We start from the raw sequence: 23,532 nt of genomic DNA on the forward strand, positions 1-23,532 counted from the left end.
TATATTTTTATTTATTAGTTTTATTTTTCGAATGTTATCTGTTGTGTAGGTAGTTCGACATCACCGTTGTTCAGTTTAATCTGAAAAAAAAAACAATAATATCAAATAACATAACATATTTCATGACGATGAATAAACAAGGTACATAAATTAATTCTCTATTATTTGATATGAATATAAAATATGAATGTACTTCACATATTTAAAGCTCTTTATTTACATGGACATATTTACATAGTTATATAAGAAAGTGAGACTAAACTTAAGAGCTAGCTAATATCTAAAATAGGCCCTTGAGGTATTGTACCAAGGATGCTGGCGACATTTCCTCGCTGTATCGCAATGCTGATACGTTGTGTGAGGAAGTCGCCAGCTCCCCGATCACCTGCCTCAACCAGACGCTACATGATTTCAGTGAAAAACTTGTCCGCGCTGGGACCCTATGGATCTATACGTTGTACTTTTGGCTGTTGAAAAAAGTGTAAACAAACCCGAGCTGTCAAATTTGAGGGTTGTTTATTAGGTAACGATTGGTTCCTGATTTTTTTCCTTGTTTAAAAATAATTGAGCTCACTACTATTTTCCATTTCATTCCACTAACATGTAATTTGGTTTAATTTGACGAAACATGTATAAGTACCTTCACAAATACAAACATATCGTCATTTAATGAGTATAATTCTTTTCTTCAGGGAATCATCTACGAAAATATACCCAATTTTGCAGAGGTTTAAAATTCATGGTTGCATTTTAATCTGGGTGTAACACTACTAAAATATAAAGGTACTAACCTTTACGCAATTTTCATTTTTATCTGTTTGATGCGTGGTATCAATCATCATCATCTGTTCCGAGTTCGATATTTATGTTTTCGAGCTTCCATCTTTTTTATACTAGATGGTAGTTTAGTTTTAGTTGAGTCAGTAATATTTAATAGGTACCACAACAAATATTTAATAGATAGTATACGCAGCAACGATGTTTCTAGAAATAGGCATATTTTGTTTCTGACGTACAATTCACTATCCAATATCAATATCCACCTAACAAAAAAACATAGGAATTGCCTATCACAAATTGCAGCACCAAACTCAAGCTCAATTCCATCGCTCTGTAATGCCAACTCAACGCACCCAAGCCATCTATACCTCCACCTCAGCTACCTCAAAAATAACTTTCCAGTTATTAAAAGAATTCCTCGCGGTGCAAGGATATGCGTTGCCAATCGCCTGTCTCAGTTGATAGACCAATGTGTGACAGTAAATAATCTAGATACATGGAGCAATCTCCTTACTTTTGTTTATGTAATAAAACCAGCACGTCTGTTTTTACGCCATTTATTTGCGAACAACCTTAGTACCCACATCTCATATTTCTCCAACTTAAGTCTACCTACATTACACTCCTCTACGCTAAATTTATGCACAAATATTTTAAGGAACCCTCTAACCGCCATCTATTGAGTTAAGTGAGAACGAACGCCATTTTAGGACGTTCCTGACTAATTATACCTACCATAACATTGTAACGGCGAAAAATAGGATTTATATCACAAGGTCCTGAAGCAGTAGGTGGTTAAAGGGTTTAACAGGTTTTACACTCTAAATCTTATAATTAGGTTTATTAATCCGACATTGACGGATTGGGCGAGCCTGGGCGGGTGTAGAAGCGTGAGGCGAACCAAGGCGCCACTCCGGTGATGCCGGAGAGGCGCTGCCAGAGCTGGCGGTGTGCGCCTCTTCCGTGCCGCGCGACTCGTCCGCGGAGGCCGCCGACGTCTCCGCCTGGACCCTCTCCGGTGTTGCCGGTGTCTCCACCACTACTGAGCGATGCCCTTGAGAATTCGCGCCCAGTGTGACGGATGGTTCTATCGCTGCCGTGGTAGCTGCGATAGATAACCTACCATCAACTGACCGTTTCCGTAATTGATCGATATGCCTGTGTACAGTTTCACCATCATCACCTAATACTTTATAATTACTCGGTCCTAAAACATCGACTATTCGACCCGAATACCATTTTTCCCCCTTCAGGTACTTCCTATACCAGACCTCGTCCTCGATGTCCACCCTCCTACTCACTCCTCCCGCCGCCTCCTGCTGCCGCTGCTGCGCGTGCCGCACGCGACCCTCCCTGTCCGGTTTAATTGCGTCTAAGCGCGTGCGTAAGCGCCTACCTAAAAGGAGCGTAGCCGGGGATTCGCCAGTAGTAGAGTATTCCACATTCCGGTAATGTATAAGGAAAGCCCATAATGCCCTCTCTACATTTTGGTTTTCTTGCAAAGCTTTACGGATAACGCGTTTCAAGGTCCTAACCGAGTTTTCCGCTAATCCGTTTGACGCTGGATGATAAGGAGCTGTAAATATATGTTCTATACCGCATTACTTTGTAAAATCCTCGAGTTCCTTTGAAGTAAATTGCTTGCCGTTATCACTAACTATTTGTTTAGGTATACCAAACCTGCTGAATAATTCGCACAGCCGATCTATTAACCCTCCCGCTGTTGTAGTAGTGACGTTAAAAACTTCTATCCATTTAGACATCGCATCCACTACGACTAAATAAGTTTTACCCCCTATAGGGCCCATGTAGTCATAGTTAATATTTTATCCTTACACTTTTCCGGTACTACCAGTTTAGGGCCCCACATCACACACCCTAACTCCTCGTATAACTCATTTTTCCTATTAAAGTATGGTTGTAAATTCGAAATCTCACATGACTCAGGCCAGCCGTCCCTAATGTTTCCGTTTCTCGTTTAATTTCATTATAATCCAGCAGAAGTGCTTGTTGAACAAAATGCAAATAAGTTTGTTCCGGTGCCGATAACTTGTCTTGACCCTTGTTACTAACGGGTAACCTTGAAAAACCATCTGCGCCATGGCGCCATTATTGTCCGTTCGCACATATTCTATATCAAACGAGTAGGCCGATAAAATAATCGCCCATCGCTGCATCCGACTAGCTACCATAGTCGGTATACCGGTATTAGGTCCAAAAATTGACACAAGCGGTTTATGGTCAGTACGTAAAGTGAAATGCCGTCCATATAAGTACTGGTGGAATTTATTCATACAAAATATAATAGCTAGTGCCTCGCGATGTATTTGTGAATAGTTCCGCTCGGCGTCATTAAGAGTGCGCGAAGCGTAGGCAACTGGCCGCTCGCGGCCGTCCGGGCCCGGCTGCGTCAGCACGCCGGCCACGCCGCGCGAGCTCGCGTCGCAGGTAACAAACAGCTGTTTCTTGGGATCATAATGAGCGAGTACTTCCGCACTCGCTAGTATTGTTTTAATTTCCTTAAAAGATCGCTCACAGTTAGAAGACCAAACCCATGGCTTTTCCTTTTTTAGAAGTTTGTATAACGGAACTAACCTTTCACTCATATTCTTAATAAATTTCCCATAGAAATTAATAATACCTAAGAAGGAACGGAGCTCTGTGACATTATTTGGCCTCGGTACCCGAAGTATAGCCTCGACTTTAGCTGGATCCGTCTTTATACCGTCCTTACTTATTATGTACCCGAGATATTGGACTTCGTCGACTAAGAATACGCACTTGCTACTTTTTAATTTTAAACCGGCCTCATGTAACCTACTGAACACAGCCTCTAAGGCCTGCAAGTGTTCCTGTTTTGTTTTGCCCCCAATAATCACGTCATCTAGAAATATTTCCACATTAGGAATACCTTTCAGCAAATTACACATTATACGTTGGAATATTCCCGGACTAGACGATAACCCGTACACTAGACGGTTATACCTATACAAACCACGGTGCGTGTTTATAACGGTATATTTTCTTGACTCATCTAGCTCGATCTGGTTATAGGCTTGAGATAAGTCTATTTTAGAAAAATAACACGCTCCGCTAAGGCTCACCATCAATGGATATCGATCAATTAGTAAAACAGGATTCAGTGTAGATTTATAGTCGGCGCATATTCTCAAAGACCCGTCAGCTTTATTTACCGGCACCAGCGGTGAGGCCCAGTCGGAGCAGTCCACGGCCTCGATGACGCCGTCCCGCAGCATGGCGTCCAGCTCGGCGTCGACGCGCTCGCGCAGCGCGTACGCCAGCGGCCGCGCGCGGTGGAACACCGGCGCCGCGCCCTCGCGCACGCGCAACGTTGCCTGCCCGCCCTTATACCGCCCGAGCCCGCCGCTAAACAGTTCTTTATACCTGCAAAGTAAATTGTTGATTTCATTAGACATTCCAAGGTCAACAACTTTTACATTATTACAATCACTGAACTCAGGTATTTTAATCTTTAACTCCGCCAACCACTGTCTCCCTAACAATGGAGTGGTGCCCCCATCGATAACAAACAATTCTAAATATTTTTCTCGTTTATCATAACTAACCTTCGGTTTAATTACTCCTATCGGCTTGATCTTTGTTCCATTATCTTATACTTTTAAACGAGCAATTCTTGTATATTTATTTATTTATATATTTATTTATTTACACTGACGATCTCGGAAACCGCTCTAACGATTTCGCAGAAATTTGTTATGTGGGGGTTTTTGGGGGTGAAAAATCGGTCTAACTTATCCTTAGGTCCCGGAAAACGCGAATTTTCGAGTTTTCATGCGTTTTTCTTCGCGCGCCATCTCGTGTGCAGTAGTTGTACTGTTAAGACAGAATTCTTTCGGTCGATGTAAGTACTATTTATTGCAAACACTAGATGGCGACACAGGTCAAGGCTAAAACGAATAGAAAATACACTATTTGAGTTTTTGTGGCGAAATGCGCGCCATCTCGAGTGGAGTAGTTGTGTTGTTAAGGCTGAGAATTCTTTCGCTCGATGTAGGTACTATTCATTTTTGAACTAGATGGCGACACATGTCAAGGATACGAAACAGAACCGAGCGAAGCTCGGTTGCCCAGATATTAACACTTAAGTGTCAACCAGCCGTTTTCGAGAGGATAGTGACTTAAAAGTTTCTTATAGATTTTGCTACTTATACATGATACTGCCGAGCCCGTATCTACTTCCATTTGTAGCAAAATATGATCGTCAATGGTAATAGGTACACTCACCGGTCCATAGTCACTCAAACACAAATGGTGAAAGTCCTCGGCGGTCGCCTCCTCCCGGTCCGAACTTTCCGTTCCCTCCGCTTGGCCATAATGAAGTCTTCCTGACGGGGCACTTCCACCGCGACCACCCTCACTACGGCCCGGGCATACCCGTCGCAAATGTCCCCTACGACGGCACAAACTGCAGATGTACTCTCGGAATCGACAATTGGTGTAGTCGTGTGCTGTCGACCCGCAGCCTTTACAGTCCCGGCCGCCTGCTGAAGTATAAGCGGTGCCTGCGCCATGACCGCCGTTCTCGGTGACCGTGTACGATCTAGCACCGCTTCCCCGCGCCGTGCTGCCAAAGTTCCTGCCGCGCGAGCCGCCTGCGGCTCGCGGTCCGCGCGCCTGGTTCCCGCGCGCTCCTGGCGCCAAAGCATGTACCGCAGCTACCGTCTGCCCCGCGCCGCTCGCCCCGGTGCCCGGTGATGGTTCTACCGCTGCAGAGTCTCTTTCCGCTGCCTCCAAGGAAGTCGCAATCCTTATCGCGTTTGTATACGTTAGTGTATCTTCCGCAAATAATCGCTGACGTATGATATCGCTCCGCAACCCACATACAAATTGGTCGCGAAGGTTATCATTAAGGGCCGACTCGAACTTGCACTCTCTAGCCAGTTTTTTCAATTCCGCCACGTAAGTAGCAATATTTTCGCCGGTTTTTTGTCGACGTTGTCTAAACCGATATCTTTCAGCCAAAACTGATGGCCTTGGTTGTAAATGATTACGTAACAACTCTATAGCTTCTTGGTAAGTAATCGTCGACGGCTTTTTAGGGCTTGCCAGGTTCACAAGTAGTTCATACGCCCCATTTCCCATCACAGCAATCATAGTTGGCAATTTTAAATCGTCTTTTATAGAGTTCACAAGGAAAAACATCTCCAAACGATCCACATATGACGACCACGATCCGTTCGTCACATCGAACTCGCTCATTTTCCCTATCGACATTGTTTATATTGTTATTTTCACTGCCTATCACTGTAGCACACTGTTTTACGTATATTTATCAATATCACTGTGAATAAACTTTAAATCCCAACTCGTAAGCCACTGTAATAAAACCAGCACGTCTGTTTACAACACGCTACATGTCACGTCTGAGGACAGACAGCTTTCGTTAACACAAAAAATTAAAAATAATTGTTTTAAGCCCCTGGAATTACCGCTAGAGACTACAGATGTACACTTAACTTTAATACATACCTACTATACTATGGCTTTTATCATAAAAGCTCCTTAAGTTAGTGTGTAATTCTGTATACTTATTATAGAAACTAGTTATAAGAAAAATTGCTACACCCCACCGGGGTCCATTTGTAACTATCCACAATTTGTAACATCTATGTAAATACCATGGTTTGCAATAAAGATCTTACTTACTTACTTACTTACAGATAAATTAGGCCAAAAGCCCTCTGCTTTTAACTTAGGAAAAACAGTAGAAAACAAGATTGCGGAAGGAGATTTGAAAGGCGCTGCTCGTATTTTATTTTCTAGTGACATATTATCGCCGGATACACCCGAGACTCTCGCAGCGTTGCGTTCTAAGCACCCCACTGCCCCCAGGCTCCATTTTTCTTGGACCCACCAACTGCGATCGAAGAATGTCTTCAAGTCGAAGACAAGGACATAGTCGAGGCAATTTTTAGCTTCAAAACAGGCTCAGCTGCAGGTCTTGATGGGATCTCACCTCAACATCTTAAAGATCTCACAGCGCACTGTGTTGGTGATGCCGGCAGAAAACTCATAGGATCCTTAACTAGTATAATAAATCTTATGTTAAGTGGTCGTGTACATGCCGACATTGTGCCCATACTTTACGGAGGCAATCTAATTGCCTTAACTAAAAAAGACGGTGGCGTGAGGCCGATCGCAGTTGGTTCAACGATTAGGCGTCTCGCATCCAAAATTTCTGGTAGACACATAATTTCCAAATTGCAGCGCAGGTTTGAACCAGTTCAGTTAGGTTGTGGTACTAAAGGCGGCTGCGAGGCCGCTGTCCACGCACTTCGTACTTTCCTCAAGAACAGCCAGTGCCAAGTTTTATTAAAAATTGGTATCAAAAACGCTTTCAACTCTGTAAATAGAGACACGCTGCTGACGGAAATCAGGAATAACATCCCAGAGCTTTATAATTACCTCCTTCATTGTTATGCTGATCCTTCCAAATTAATGTATCGTAACCATGAAATTTCTTCAGAAGTTGGATGCCAGCAGGGAGATCCCTTAGGTCCGGCAATTTTTTGTTTAGCAATCAACCCCATTATTCAAAATTTATCCTCAGATTTCAACGTGTGGTATCTAGACGACGGGACTTTAGGAGGCAGCTTGGAATCAGTGCTTTCTGATCTCTCTCTTCTTAAGTCTAAATTTGAGTCCATAGGGTTAGAATTGAACAGTAATAAATGTGAATTATATATTCACGATCCATCTGTAATACACTCGCAGCCCGTCGTCACTCCATAGTATGATAATATCATCAAGCAATGATTCCCAACATTACGACACAAAAAAAATGCTATCAAATCAAAATGACATCTATTATTAATAGTACTAAAGTCCATTATATTTTGGTAGCAAAAATACATAGATAATAGAGTTTCATATTTCCTTAGTCTATGGCCTGACCTACGTGTTTTTTTTTTTCAAAACGTCAAGTCGTCAACGTCAAATCTTTCGTAACTTGTTTGAATTTTGTAAGTTAAGTAAATAATAAAATAACTAAAGTTATTATTGAAATTTCGGGCAAACAAATAAGAAAGTGTGAAATTTGTGATGGTGGCTTGTTTTTGCCTAGCTTTGCACTGGATATATGCAGGTCGGTAACTAGTATTTTATTATATTTTCGTTTCGAGTTGCTAACAATTACCTACTCATTTAATCAATTCAAAGTAGTACTTATCATGTACAGTCTACGATTTAAGCGAAAACATTCTGTAAATAAGTTTTTTCGTAAACAAACAAATAACCTAAAATACCAATAGAGTGTGACCAACTTATCGATAATCTCTTTATTTCAGATGACGATTATGGGTAATTTTAACAGGTAACGAAGAATCGGCATATTTATCCATCTCCTGTATGAAGATAATGTTGGGCAAAGGTTTTCAAGGCTTTTTGCAGTAAATATTAACTTTCCTTGGTAAACATGCAAGAAACACGAAGATTGAAGCAACAAATACTGGCTTATAACAAAACTCTTAATTAGGAGGCAGTGCCAAATATGAACGTCAGGCACAGTAAATCATAGGAATTTTCTGCAAACGCCTCAAAATTAGTTCAACTGAGAAGTGCTGTAAAGTAGTTGAAAAATTACTTCATGTAAAAGAAAAGTGATTGTATATTTTGCTTTTGTTTTATTCATTTTATACAGGGGCGTATTAAAGGCGGCAGGCTCTTTTTAGAATAGCGAAGCAGCGTTTCTTAAATTTCATACTTTATCGTCACTTAACGGGGCGGTAATCCTGACTGGCTCAGGATGCCAACGCCAAATCCTTGAAATACGCCTCTGACAGCCATCCCAGACATTTTTTTAAATATGTATAAATACTATAAATTTACTGTTAAGTCGCCATACTGCAAAATATCGCAAATTTATCGATATCGATAAATATTAGGGACTGGGTTGGTCGAGCCCTAGCGATTTTTTCTTTGTGTTGGTAGCAGTGACATGACCTCACGACCGTCGAAAAAACGCCTGCATAAATCGGTTCGAGGGTTGTTCGAGAGTGCCGACTCTTAAAACGTAGTGATTCAATGCTCTTTGATACACTCGGACGTAACTGCAAAATTCAATTCTATAACACCTAACATTGCCACTGTCACAAAAGATTCCCTTAGCCTCCTAGGCACTCCAATTTTTGAAAATTATTTTCCATCTTTCATCAATAAAGACTGTATCAAAATTTCAAAATCACGCCGATCGCCTTCTAGAAATCAGCCCTGATTCAGCCTTAATTATTCTAAAATTCTGCCTTTTCATCCCAAAATTAGTATACGTGCTTCGTTGCAGCCCGCTTTGGAAACATCAAAATTTACTGCTACCTATAGATACCATGATCCGGACTAACCTAGAGCAGATTCTGAACCTAAAGCTTTCTGATCAATCATGGGTACAAGCGTCTTTACCCGTACGGTACGGTGGACTGGGGTTGCGCAAAACCTGTAGCGTGTCACTGCCGGCATTTCTATCATCTGCCCACAGCTCTGCTGATCTCGTAGGAAAAATCTTAAGGGTTTTACCCATAAACTACGAGATCTCAGACTTGGGTGATGCTAGAAATGCCTGGCTATCAGCTTGCCCGGGCCACGACCTTCCACATAATCCCAAATCACAGAGGAGCTGGGATAATGTTTTGTGTAAAACAATTTATACCTCCTGTTTAGATAACAGCGAAGGAGCTGAACGCGCTCGGTTGCTCGCAGCCGGTTGTAGGGAGGCCGGCCATTGGCTTAACGCTTATCCTTCGCCGAATTCTGGTACATACCTCGATGGGAATACCCTCCGAGTGGCGGTCGGGCTGAGGGCGGGGGCTGTAATTTGTGCTTCCCACAAATGCCACTGCGGGAGCGAAGTGGACCAGCTGGGGCGCCACGGCCTTTCTTGCCAGCGAAGTGCGGGGCGTTTGTCGCGTCACGCCGCGCTTAACGACATTATCCGACGGTCTCTTACCTCTGTAAACGTGCCCGCAATATTAGAGCCGAACGGTATAGCACGGGATGATGGTAAGAGAGCCGACGGAATGTCGCTGATACCGTGGAGGATGGGACGAGTGCTGGTGTGGGATGCAACCTGTGTGGACACTGGCCCCGTCTCATCTTCACGGTACCACAAAGAAAGCGGGCGCGGCTGCAGAGGCTGCAGAGACGCATAAAAGACGTAAATACGGAGGTCTCGACGCCAATTACAACTTTGTTGCTTTTGGCGTCGAGACCCTCGGTCCGTGGGGCCCGGGCGCCCAGATTTTATACAAGGACTTGGCGAAGCGGCTGACTGAGACTACGGGGGACAAAAGAGCTGGCAGCTTCCTCGCTCAACGTATAAGTATTGCGATTCAGCGAGGAAATGCTGCCAGCATCTTGGGCACTATGCCTCAGGGGCCCTCTTTAGACTTAGATTTTTAGTTTTTTTTTTATTGCCTAGTTTATAATATTTATTGCACCAAATTTTTATTTAAGTGTTATAAATAAATAAATATTACTTCCATTCACTACATAACATAATTATCTAATCGCTTCTGCACCAGGAAGGTGTAAAATGTAATAATAACTATACAAGGCTATTAGGTATATTCGACTGGCGGCTATTGACACTGTTTCCAATCACTACTTGATAAGGACGTAGTTTAGCGAAAAGGATCTACTAGTAATTGACAAAAACCGGCCAAGAGCATGTCGGGCCACGCTCAGTGTAGGGTTCCGTAGTTTCCCGTATTTTTCTCAAAAACTACTGAACCTATCAAGTTCAAAACAATTTTCCTAGAAAGTATTTATAAAGTTCTACTTCTGTGATTTTTTTTATATATTTTTTAAACTTTTGGTTCAAAAGTTAGAGAGGGGAATCACTTTTTTTTCCTTTTTTATGAGCGATTATTTCCGAAAATATTAATATTATCAAAAAAACGATTTTAGTAAACCCCTATTCATTTTTAAATACCTATCCAACAATATATCACACGTTGTGGTAGAAATGAAAAAAAAAATCACTCCCCACTTTACGTGTAGCGGGGGCCTAATTCAACATTTTTTTTTACTTTTTATTTTTGCACTTTGTCGGCGTGATTGATATACATATTGGTACCAAATTTCAACTTTCTAGTGCTAATGGTCACTGAGATTATCCGCGGACGGACGGACGGACGGACGGACATGGCGAAACTATAAGGGTTCATTTCAGTACCATTTTCAGTACCTAGTGCGAGAAGTACATTTTTTGTCAGGTCGAAACTGCGGAGGGCCATCTGTACTGAAAAACGTCATACGATACACGTACAAAGAGGAAATTCGTAACTCGTGTCGATTTAAAATTTATCGCCACTCGTTTCGAACTTCCTTTTTAACGCACTTGTATCGTAATGTACTATTTCATCACACTCCACGCATTGCACACATGCGGAGCAAGAGTTATAGAAAAATCTTCCTAGGGAGTTATAAAATTTCTAGGACCGTATTTAACCTTTTTTTATATATTTTTATATTTCAAGTGTTATGAAAAACATTGTGTGTAACTCGGGGCGAAAGAATATTGCAAACTCGAGTCTTTAGTAGTAGTAGTAGTAGTAATCGCGATTTAACAGACTCTCGTTAGCAATATTCAACTTCCATCGCACGTTACACAATTCAATGTATTTATACTAGGTACAATATCAATTTAACTATTTAAATTTAAATAAATAAACTATTATTAGGGCCACTTACGAAAATGGAGGGTAAACAGAAACTTCGAATTCTAAATTAATTTAAAATCCTAGAGTTGTACTAGCGTTATTTGCTATATCATTGAACTCGGAAGTGGAATCGATTGTTCCTTGTTCCTTATTTGATACTGAGATAACAAAAGCTATTGCGTTCTTTAGTTACAGTAAATAAATACATGTTTTACGAGTGTGTACAATTCATTCTTCTTTTATATGTATAAAATTGTCAGTGACCAAGATTATAGCATATAAAGCATTGAAATGACAGGAAGAATAGAGCTATGATCGTATAGATCCACAGACTCGTATCATAAAAACGCTCGTTTCTGAGGCAAATCTTGACCGTCAAATATCAACACAACTCCGTTTTCTTATATCGTATAGATCGACAGATTCGTATTCTGAAAACTACATGAAAAAACTCGTTTCTTATGCAAATCTTGACCGTCAAATATCAACACAACTAGGTTTTCCTATTAAGCTCGGTACAGTTTGAGGTATGTATAGGATTTTTTTTTCTTTTCGACAGAAGCAGCTAAGTGGGTTACCATAAAGTACTAAAGCCGTTTAAGTTGAGAGAAAGGGACGGAGCTATACAACGTGTTTCCGGTATCACTCAAAACCTCAGACACCCCAACTGATTTTTATTTTTTTAAACTCATCTAGAATATTCATCTTTTAATCTGATCGTTAGCTCTACACTCAATTTTTTTATTGAATTTTTAATTTTCTGTACAGCTCTACTTGACTTTTAGCTCTACACTCAATAAAATAATTGCTAACTACCATCATAACCATAAGACTATTTATTTGTGTACCTACGTTACTGCAACGACATAAGGTTTACCAATAGTCAGCTAAGATGTCACTGTAAAACACTTTAAAGCTTTATCACAGTAAACTTCAAATTGGACAGGTAATCGCAGTAAGCAAATTTAAACCCAATATTCAAAATGACAAGGTTGTAATTAGGTACGACTTCAATTTGTTATGACTTATGATAAACATTAAGATTAAACTGACAAACAACGTCAAACTAGTAGCGGAAAAAATAATCGTCCAAGTAACCAGCCAGTATTAATACCCTTAAATACTGAAAAAGGTAAACAACCTCTAGCAATGCGATATACACAATGTTGTATCACAAGTACAATAGAATGGGCACGTAAAAAATATAAAAATTTTACCTTCCAATAAAATTATTATTATTTTGCCTGGTATATCCGAGGTCTTTATAGAGAGAGTACGTCGTAGACGTCGCATCGGACCGATAGATGGCGCCATCGTTCGTTGTAAGTCGCTCCGGCGTCACACCGCCGCGATGTTGGTAGTCCCGTTTTCCCCACCTGCAACATAAGGCTCCTCGCGCCCCGACCCGCCACCAGCCACCCTCATTGTTGAGGAGAAGTGCCGATGGTATATTAAGCCTACCAGGAAGGCATCACTCAGACCTCGGATATACCAGGCAAAATAATAATAATTTTATTGGAAGGTAAAATTTTTATATTATTTGTGCCGTTTGTATATCCGAGGTCTTTATAGAGACCTGTTTATTATCTCCTGGTGGCGAGTCAGCTGGCGCGCGAGCCTTTGGTAGCCCTATTGGCATAGCATAGAAGAAGAAGTGAATCAGTTGTTGAACCGATTTGACAGATGTATCAGTCGAAATCGCCTTCGATCCGCGAATATCTCGGTGCCAGAAACGCCTAAAGAGATTTTCGTGATGACGTTTAGCTTTAGTCAGCGAATAGTTAGAGAAATGACATTATACATCGCAGATCAAAACCAAAAAAGATGTAGGCGAGGCTGACTTGAACAAGATACAAAAACTTTAGATACACTATTATTATTAACAGAGACGTTATTTTATCAGGTTATAAACCCAATTTCAGACACAAAGTGTGGAAATTAACTGTAAAAGTAGTGTAACTATCTGTACTGTAGCAGGGTAACGTAATTGATACTGCTTTTGTCAACCCTTCGTAAAAATTATCAAAATTTCAATATTAGCTTTGATATGACTATTTAAAGTCCAACGTCTTACGTCCATATCAAACACAGAAAAAGGTCATCACTCACGCGCCCAAGGGCTATTTGTTACAATATTGGTATTTTCGATCAGACTATTTCGCGTCAAGCGAGCGCGGTTGCAAGCGAGACTCCTGAACTCTGAACTCTTTTTAGTGAGGGCATTTGAGGATACTGATCGCTCGGTAAAACTAGCATAGAAGATGAAAGTTACGAGCGCTGTCAATTGCTACTACATTGGACGGAGGTATCAGTCGATTTCTTCAAGTCAGTCATTGACACTTAGGGTAATCCATTACCTAATCCAAAACCCGATGCGACGGATTTCTACTTCGTGCAATGAAGGTCGACAGCGTAGACTGAGAGGTGACGTCCGTGTCGCATCGCTGGTGGTTGCTGAACACGTCGTGGTAGCAGGTCAAGGGGTGAATTAAAACACCGCCACACATGCGCGCTTTGAGAGCGTAGGCGGAGCGCAATAATGGCGGTGCACCGCACAAACGCTGGCGTTGCGCCCAGTGGGCGCTAGCGGGAACTAACGAGCGCGGATTGCGAGCGCAACGCGCGCGGGAAGCGAGCGTAGCGTTAGCGAAGCGGAATGCGCTTTATGTGTGGCGGAGGCTTAATACGTACCGTTGTACGGCGTAATGCAGGGCTCTCGCAGACGAAGAGGTACGATGACGGGCGAAGCAGAAGAAGGCGAGGTCATCGAAGATCACTTGGCTCCCAGGGGGTGCATACTGACCTCGTACGACAGTCTGTTGGAGTCAGCAGTTACTGTCGTAGTTACTCGTAACAGAAGAGATGTAGTCCTGCCATCGTACAGCATAACATAACATACAACCGAACTGTGCATAGCATATAGTGCTATGCGAACCTTAATCCGGCTGCATGTCACTTCAGTCGCCAGCGCCACCGCCTGTTGAAGATTTTTTTCCATCAGAAGAGCTTTACTTCGTACAATGTTACGATTATCGAAGGTCTTATCGGGCTGCAGATGCAAGCAAAACAGGAGCGATTGGCCTACAGCTATCGGCAGCTGTACGAGGTAATGCTGGAAACTGCAGCGGTGCAACCTTCCTCTGTAGACTACGAAAGTTGTGAAATTGATGAAATCAGGGTCTACGATCGAATCAAGCACTATTAATTCAGTATAGTCGAGCCAGATGATAACTACTGAAGTCCTCCTGAGTTCCTGGCCCCATTCGCTTTGAGCTGGAATCTCAAGTTCACTAAGGCGAAGCGGGTTTATTTTTCCCAATTTGTTTATTAGAGGCTCGGCGAATAAGCTCATCTCTCGAATGGACAGGGGGCGCCACAAGCCTCCGGGAAATCCTCGTGTACTTGGCACCCCCGCAGCCAGATTACCGATCGGTTTTGGTGTCCGCCCGGCACAGACCAACCCCTATAGACATCCATTACAAGACGACTCGCGGTCGCCAGCCTTCCTAGTATTTGCACTGATATAAGCGCGGGCGCTCGCCGTGCCCGATCAGTAGCGACCAAGTAACAGACCCGAAAGCAGCGCGTGTTTTTCGCAGTAAAAAAATTGAAAAATTTTTTAGGGTTCCGTACCTCAAAGAGGAAAAACGGAACCCTTATAGGATCACTCGCGTGTCTGTCTGTCCCTCTGTCACAGCCGATTTCTCCGAAACTACTAGACCGATTTACTTGAAATTTGGCACACGTATGTAAACAAGTGGCCCAAAGACGGACATGTAATATAATTAAATGAAATTAAACGAAATTTAATCATAGGGGCCACTTTTGGGGGGTAAAATTGAAAATTAAAAATCAAAGTTATTAGAACTATATTGTGCTACATATCAAATGAAAGAGCATTTTATAAGCATCTCAAATATATTTTTTTTATAGTTTTTATTTTGGTAATTTAGAAGTAATTTAAGAAAATAAGCAAAAAATGACCATTCCCCCCCCTTATCTCCGAAACTACTTAGCGTAAAATTTTCAAAAAAATACACGAGATAGCCCTCTACCTGTAGATTACAGGAAAACCTATTAGAAATCTACAGTCAAGCGTAAGTCGGACTTAAGAGAAAAAAACTCAAATTGAGATTTTTCACTCACTGCCGCTGCAAGTACTTACTAAATGTTTTGAAATTTTGTGAGCGCCATGGACAGGTAGAAAGAAATTCATTTCTGTTTAGAAATTGTTAAAAATTTTAAGCATTTGCCAAAATGACTTAAGTTCCTACTAAAAAAGAGGCGCTTACGACTGTTTAGAACTGCACTGACCATAATATTGCCCTAATAGGTCCAAAAAATGGTGTATATATACGAAAACAAAAAAATTGTGCCACCGACAACCAAAATCTGAAGTCTATTTGCTCTATCTCTCATAGTTTCCAAAATATACGCAAAATCTTTAAAGTACAAATCTAGTGTACGTTGCTATCACATGTCGTCAGGCGCTCATGACCTTTTTGTATGGAAATGTCGAAATCCGACTCGCACTTTACCGATTTTCATAGAAAGTTGTGTTTTATTATAGTTTTGAAGGAGGTTTCTTGTTTTTAACCACCAACGCAAAAATATTATAATAATAATAGGTTTGACGCTTGACATGTCTGTCTGGCATCATAGCTCCCGAACGAATCAATCGATTTTGATTTAGTTTTTAATGTTTAAGGTGAATTCGTCGAGAGTTTTTTTGTACCACGTAGGTGGCAAACATGCATACGGTCCGCCTGATGGAAAGCGGTGACTGTTACATATGGACGCCTGCCACTCAAGGAGTGGCACATGTGCGTTGCCGACTCGACTCATTAGAAACTTGTACAAACCTGTACTTAGAAGGGGCCTGGGTGCCGACGACTCAAAGGACCGAAGGAAGGAGGGGGAAGGAAGGAAGGAGTACCGCACCCTCGTTGAGCTCTGGCTGCCTTACTCACCGGCAGGAACACAACAATGAGTAAAGTCTAGTGCTACTTGATTGCGGTCTTTTGTAAAGCGGAGGTATTAGACTCTGCTCTACCTTAGAGTATATTCAATTTAGTATTAGAGTTATCAGTCAAGAAATTTAAATGCAGCGCCATCTATTATTAGTTTCGACAACTTTTCATGTGACTTTCCATGCCTAAAGGTTCGCACAAGTCTCAAGTCGCGTAAATTACTTAGTAAATTTTGCCGAGAGACGGCGCTAAATACAATAATACTCATTAGAGTACCTATACTTCTAGTCAAAGACATATATAACTCCGTATAGACAGATAAAGTCTAAGAATAAAACGTACTTACCTCAGTACCACACAGAAGAAGGGCTCAGCTAGATGGCGCTAATATTAATATTAACACGCTTTTATTAGGTCGTCGTGTATGTAACTAACTATGTAATGGAATCTACGGAGGCTAATTTAACCATCTTCCAAGGATCGTAGCGTAATGATAAATTGGCAGCTGTATGTAGTTCTGATGACAGTACAATAATATGGTACTGTTGAACTGATCTGATGATGGAGCCGGAAGATATGAACTGGAACTACATGATGGAACATCGTATCATAGCTGTTTTTGGGTTTCTTAGAAAAGTCTTGTAATGAACTTTGACTACGATTAGGTTTCAAGGTCTGATGATGGAGCCGGAAGATATGAACTGGAACTACATGATGGAACATCGTATCATAGCAGTTTTTGGGTTTCTTAGAAAAGTCTTGAAATGAACTTTGACTACGATAAGGTTTCAAGGTCTGATGATGAAGCCGGAAGATATGAACTGGAACTACATGATGTAACATCGTATCATAGCTGTTTTTGCGTTTCTTAGAAAAGTCTTGTAATGAACTTTGACTACGATTAGGTTTCAAGGTCTGATGATGGAGCCGGAAGATATGAACTGGAACTACATGATAGAACATCGTATCATAGTAGTTTTTGGGTTTCTTAGAAAAGTCTTGTAATGAACTTTGACTACGATTAGGTTTCAAGGTCTGATGATGGAGCCGGAAGATATGAACTGGAACTACTAAAAAGATCAACGTAGTATTTAAAATAAGTTGGGATAGGGTTTTCTTGAGACCCTTAAGAGCAAATAAAGGGGGGCTCAGGGGCGATCGAAGCCCCCGCAAAAAAGAAAGATCAACGTAGTATTTAAAATAAGTTGGGATAGGGTTTTCTTGTGACCCTTAAGAGCAAGTAAAGAGGGGCTCGGGGGCGAAGCTCCCCACAAAAAAAAGATCAACATAGTATTTAAAATAAGTTGGGATAGGGTTTTCTTGAGACCCTTAAGAGGAAATAAAGGGGGGCTCGGGGGGCGAAGCCCTCCGCATAAAATAAACATCAACGTAGTATTTAAAGTAAGTTGGGATAGGGTTTTCTTGTGACCCTGAAGAGCATGAATAAGGGGGGCTCGGGGGCGAAGCCCCCCGCATAAAAGAAAGATCAACGTAGTATTTAAAATAAGTTGGGATAGGGTTTTCTTGAGACCCTTAAGAGCATATAAAGGAGGGCTCGGGGGCGAAGTCCCCGCATAAAAGAAAGATCAACATAGTAGAGAATGCCTTAACGCATGATTCCGCCTTTTGTACTGCAAGATTTTCTTTTATCACTGCTTCCAGTAGTTCCACAGGTGGTAAATGTTCTTTATTACTAGATTCACCTACTTTTATCAATTTTAAAGCACTAGTGGATAAAATGCGTTTTTACCCGCTGGTATTAAAGGACAAAACACGTGTTTCCGAGCTAGTGAGGGGAAAAATTCAATGTTGGCTGCTCGCGTGCGGTCCGTTTGTTAATGTAGGTAAGAATTTAGAATAGCGTCATTTTGTGAACATCAAAGGAGTGAGCCTTCTGTACTTGTACTATTATACATATATTCTGTGACAAAACTAACAACATGTGTTCCAAGTACAACATTCGAAATGCCGGAAAGTTAGTAGGTATCGACCGTAAATTGGCGAAATCCAATTTACGGTCAAATTAACACATGTGATGGACCCTGCCGTCTATAATAAATTGCCGCAATATGTGGTTGAAGCGCCTAGTGTGTCGAACTTTAAGTACCTATCGCTTAAAAAATTGGCTGGTCGAGCACCCGTTCTACACTTATGACAATTTTTTTATTACCTAATTAGAAAAATATTTTTGTGCATTTTTTATGTGAATATTGCCTAACTTTTTGTAATTTCAATCTTCTGTCTATTTATTCTCTAAGTATTATTGTTGTATGAATATTATTTTTTTAAATCAAATCTTGACGTGTAAAATGGCGTTGAATGAATAAATGAATATGAGTATGAGTAGTAGGTATGGTTATTTTAACCATTGAAAGTTTGTACGGAACCCTCGGTGGGCGAGTCCGACTCGCACTTGGCCGGTTTTTTACACAATGAGCGATGTACAGGAATCACAGGGTCGTCTCGCGAGGCGCCTCTCCGATTAGATAGCTCGCGAACATCGTCAGGACACCCTCGCAGCAGTGCGGCTCCTCGTCCGGTTATTGACGTCTTACCTCGTTCAACTATGGGTGGCCAAGCCACGTTAGGACGTAGCATCTTTAGAATTTATCTGTTCTCACTTCGGCGGCGGAGGAGTCCTTGGTCAAAATAGACTGGAAAGAGAAGAGTGGATACCATAGTGTACGGGATGTCAGCTGATAGCGGCGCCCAGCGTCACATTGGAGGGTAGTATCAGCCTGGTCACGGTCAGCAACAGAGTCTGCAACGATACCGTAGCAGACGGGGCCTGGATAGTCGTGGTCGTGGCACCATTGTAGCGGAAAGCAGTGTGCGCGGTGAGCGTGACATCTTAGGCGCGACGGCAGCCGCCGACGTCGGCGTGGCGGCCAGCGACACCAAGGGAGCACATCAGCAATCTTACCAGCTTGTTACTGCAGCAGACGGTGTTACGTTCGGCGGTGAGATTGAGACGACCGTCATCAGCTCGAAAGGCGTCTTCGATGACCCTGTCGCGTCACGCAGTATCGTGCTCGGTGGCCCTCTCGAGGTCGCCGCCGTCAGCGCGGGAGGCACCGGCGCCAGCGTGGCAGTCAGCTACATCGGTGAACAGCATCGACAGAGTTCGCGGCGTCGTCACGGCAAACGCGGCAGGAAAATTAGCGACGCCTTCGCGGCAGCCGCAGTATTGCGCTCGGTGGCGCGATGAAGGTCGCCGCGTCTGCAATCTTACCTCGTGCGATCGAGGCGACATCAAGGCGCCAGCATCAGCGTGGCGGCCGACGATACCGGTGGAAAACTTCAAGTAGCTTGCGGCGTTGTCACGGCAGACGCAGCAGAAGGATTGCGACGCCTGTGCAGCGGTTAACAGTATTACGCTCCGCATCAACACTGAGGCGCCAGCATAAGCGTGGCGGCCAGCAATACTGGTGGACAGCTTCGGCAGGCTCGCGGCGTTGTCACGGCAGATGAACGCTCTACATCACCATCAAGGCGCCAGAATAAGCGTGGCGGCCAGCGATACTGGTGGACAGTTACAGCAGGATCGCGGACTGATCACTAACGGCGCGGCGCTCGCGTCGGGGCAGCAGCAGACATACTTACAGCGTCGCACGCGACGCCTATGCGGCGGCCACAACGTTGTTCAGCGGCACCGCAGAGGTCGTTAACGAGGAAGCAACTTCTACGCAACTTCGGCGGCGCCGACGTGGCGGACAACACTGCCGCGGTCAGTGGCGCTATCGCAGCGCTACAGTAAGTTTCGGCGCCGACACGTGTCCGCCGTCCTCCGCACCGAATCGGAAACCGAACATGTTCTTTCTAAAATAATATGAAGCTGCTCACCCATTCGTCGGAGAAATTCAAACCTCCTTGGAGCGCGGTATTCCTTCACCGCGCCCTCCGCCGCCGCAGCCCGCAGGTCGCGCAGCACGCCGTCGCGAAGCACGTGGTCCCCGGAGCACGTGGTCCCCGGCGGAGCAACTTCAACAATGAGGGTGGCTGGTGGCGGGTCGGGGCGCGAGGAGCCTTATGTTGCAGGTGGGGAAAACGGGACTACCAACATCGCGGCGGTGTGACGCCGGAGCGACTTACAACGAACGATGGCGCCATCTATCGGTCCGATGCGACGTCTACGACGTACTCTCTCTATAAAGACCTCGGATATACAAACGGCACAAATAATAACTAATAATACTAATTTAAATAAAAATATTACCCCCATCAAGATATACCTCAATCGATTCTACTATCGATTCTGAACAAACTGTTTTCAGGTTTTTAGTGTTAAGTGAAACACGGTGTATAACTGGTATAGCTGTGTCCCTTTCTCTCGACTTAAAGTTCAGTTCGTTTTGTAAGGCAGATAAATGACTTACCTGGTATTTGCTTGCTATCCATTTTCTTATGAAAGGTGCGTAAAGCCGCAGCTCGTTGAAGTGTTTTTCCTTTTTCTTCTGCGGCCACAGGTTGATTAGACATGCCACAACTATGGTCACGATGCAACCGAATGCAGTGTACCAAAAGTATGATATCCTGTACAAGTAGGCGACATCGCTGGAAATAAGTGAAAATACAAACTTAAAAGGACCTCTTTTTACGTGAAGGCACTTAAGTTATACGTTACGCACTAGTGCGGGAAAGTAGCCGCAATGGTCCTCTTCAGAAAATCATACCTTACTTTAAATTACGACGCTAACTCGCAAGTATGTTTTAACAATTTGCAAAATAATTTAAAATATTTTAAGCGGGTTACTCACGTGTTAAGTCAATATAGCGTTCGACATGTTTCGATCCATTTTCGAGGATCTTTCTTCCAGTATGCGTCGCGCTCTCGACATGTAAAGGCGGGGTCGCTACTCTTGAGAAATATCCACGAAAATGAATCGAAACATGTCGAACGCTATATCGACTTAACACGTGAGTAACCCGCTTAAAATATTTTTAAATATGTTTGAGTCTCACGGAAGTTTTATAATTAAAATTTGCAAAATGTTGATATCTCTAGGCGTTATGAATGTTTCATTATTATTTTTAAATTGTAAAAAAAACTAAGTATTTTATATATACCATTTTTTAAACAAAGGTTGGCAGTTGTAATTTACCTGTCATCGCAACAGTATTCAAAAAAATATGGGGTGAAAATTAAGAGTAAGTACTTAAAACAACTCTCAATGAATGATAACACTAAATGAATTTTTCATATGCCTCATGGTTTGGCCGAAATGCTATTGGACGACATGCATGTTTGACCAAAAGCGTGTTGGACGAAATGCTAATTGAAATACCATTTGGACGAAATGCTATTGGACGACATGCATGTTTGACCAAATGCGTGTTGGACGAAATGCTTATTGAAAAATCATTTGGACGAACTGCGTATTGGACGAACAGCTAACAAATCGTCAGTTCCGCTTATAAGAGGAGCTACCAATAGCGGCAGTATCGCGTTTGAGTCGCGGCCTCAAGGAGGAAAGCGAGCCCGCAAACGTCCCGTACACACTTGGAGGCGGAGCGTAGAGAACGAGCTGAGGGATTATACTGATATAGACTGAGCTGGAACGAGGCCAAGGCGGTGCCGGCGGTGGCTCAAGATAGAAAGGCGTGGAAGGATCTTGGGGAGGCCCTGTGCACCTATGGGGTGCCTTAGGACATTCAACAACAACAACGCTTATATGCTCTATCAGTCTATACACTATACACTTACTCCTCAGTCGCCTCCTGCGCGATTTTCTCAGGGAACGTGTAAGTACAGTTGTGCAGAAACCGCGGTTTCTCCTCAAAGCGCAGCGAGCCGTGCGCCTGCGCAAGTTGCGCGTGCGCCGCCACCCACCAAGAAGTAAGCAGACCGATTACACCCCCGCTTAAGGCGCTCTGCAAAATATAATAAATCGCTTTATTTCAGACACTAAACACATTTATGTGCGAAATGTCATTTGATATTTGCCAGTCGCTTTTCGGTGAAGGAAAACATCGTGAGGAAACCGGACTAATTCCAATAAGGTTTAGTTTACCCTTCGGGTTGGAAGGTCAGATGGCAGTTGCTTTCGTAAAAACTAGTGCCTACGCCAAATCTTGGGATTAGTTGTCAAAGCGGACCCCAGGCTCCCATGAGCCGTGGCAAATGCCGGGATAACGCAAGGAGGATGATGACTTTATTTCAGACACTGTATCCATATTTTGCCTGCTAAGCCGCGGTACTGGGTTCGAATCCCGGTATGGGCATTTATTTGTGTGATGAGCACAGATATTTGTTCCTGAGTCATGGATGTTTTCTATGTATGCATTTATCTATTTAAGTATGTATATCGTCGCTTAGCACCCATAGTACAAGCTTTGCTTAGTTTGGGGGCTAAGTTGATCTGTGGAAGGTGTCGTGTCCCCAATATTTATTAATTATTTTAGGTCCTATCGACTCTTTTTCCAAGAAAAACTAAAATCAAATAATAGATAAAGGAACTATAGAGTACATTGTGGCTAATTAAGTTCATATTATTTTAGTATAGCTATCATAAACTAGCAAAGGACTTTATTACTTACCGTAGAATCAATAAACGGTAAGAATAGGCCCATGAGGAATACACCAGTTAGAGGGCCCATTGATGCAGATGATAAGCTCATTGACAATTGCAGAACGGACCCCAACTTCTCGACAATAAACACTAGACCTAGAAAAAAGGCCGAATTAGAAAACTATTGCCACACAACTACACACTTATCCATTGAAATCGTACATTCAGCCTTGCATCAAATGAGGTAGTTCTAATTTTTTATACATATTGTTAGCGATGAAATAGTGATGTCAAATCCGAGTTTTCCACCTCGAATGCCGATGGGGTCATTATTAAATACTTGAAAAACCATGAAATTTTAGGATTTTTTTTGGTTTTCTTCATATTTTACCACCAAAAACTTTTTTAAGGGCTAAAGTCATTATGAAAAATTTTAAGAATAATAAATTATCAATAAAATAATATAAAAAGTGTCCTTGTAGCCCTAGTAGTTTCTGAGATACGCTTAGTTAAAGTTTCAACAATTTCATAAAAACACATTGTATAGTCATATACTGAGGGTGAGTTAATATTATGTCC

General features: G+C 42.4%; 1 protein-coding gene across 2 annotated transcripts in view; it reads right to left on the minus strand.

Moving 5' to 3' along the window:
• Window positions 1-2: 2 nt before the first annotated feature.
• The window catches only part of LOC125225404 (sodium-coupled monocarboxylate transporter 1-like), a 42,910-nt gene continuing 19,380 nt past the window's right edge, over window positions 3-23,532 (minus strand). For both annotated transcript variants that reach the window (XM_048129106.1, XM_048129108.1), the window contains exons 10-13: window positions 22,982-23,109; window positions 22,149-22,315; window positions 20,821-20,998; window positions 3-80 (exon numbers count right to left, since the gene is read on the minus strand). In XM_048129106.1, the coding sequence (XP_047985063.1) occupies window positions 21-80; window positions 20,821-20,998; window positions 22,149-22,315; window positions 22,982-23,109 (533 nt within the window). In that variant the 3' untranslated portion in view covers window positions 3-20. The remainder of the gene's footprint in view (window positions 81-20,820; window positions 20,999-22,148; window positions 22,316-22,981; window positions 23,110-23,532) is intronic.

Source organism: Leguminivora glycinivorella, chromosome 4 (genome assembly GCF_023078275.1).
Source record: "Leguminivora glycinivorella isolate SPB_JAAS2020 chromosome 4, LegGlyc_1.1, whole genome shotgun sequence".
Classification (NCBI taxonomy): domain Eukaryota; kingdom Metazoa; phylum Arthropoda; class Insecta; order Lepidoptera; family Tortricidae; genus Leguminivora; species Leguminivora glycinivorella.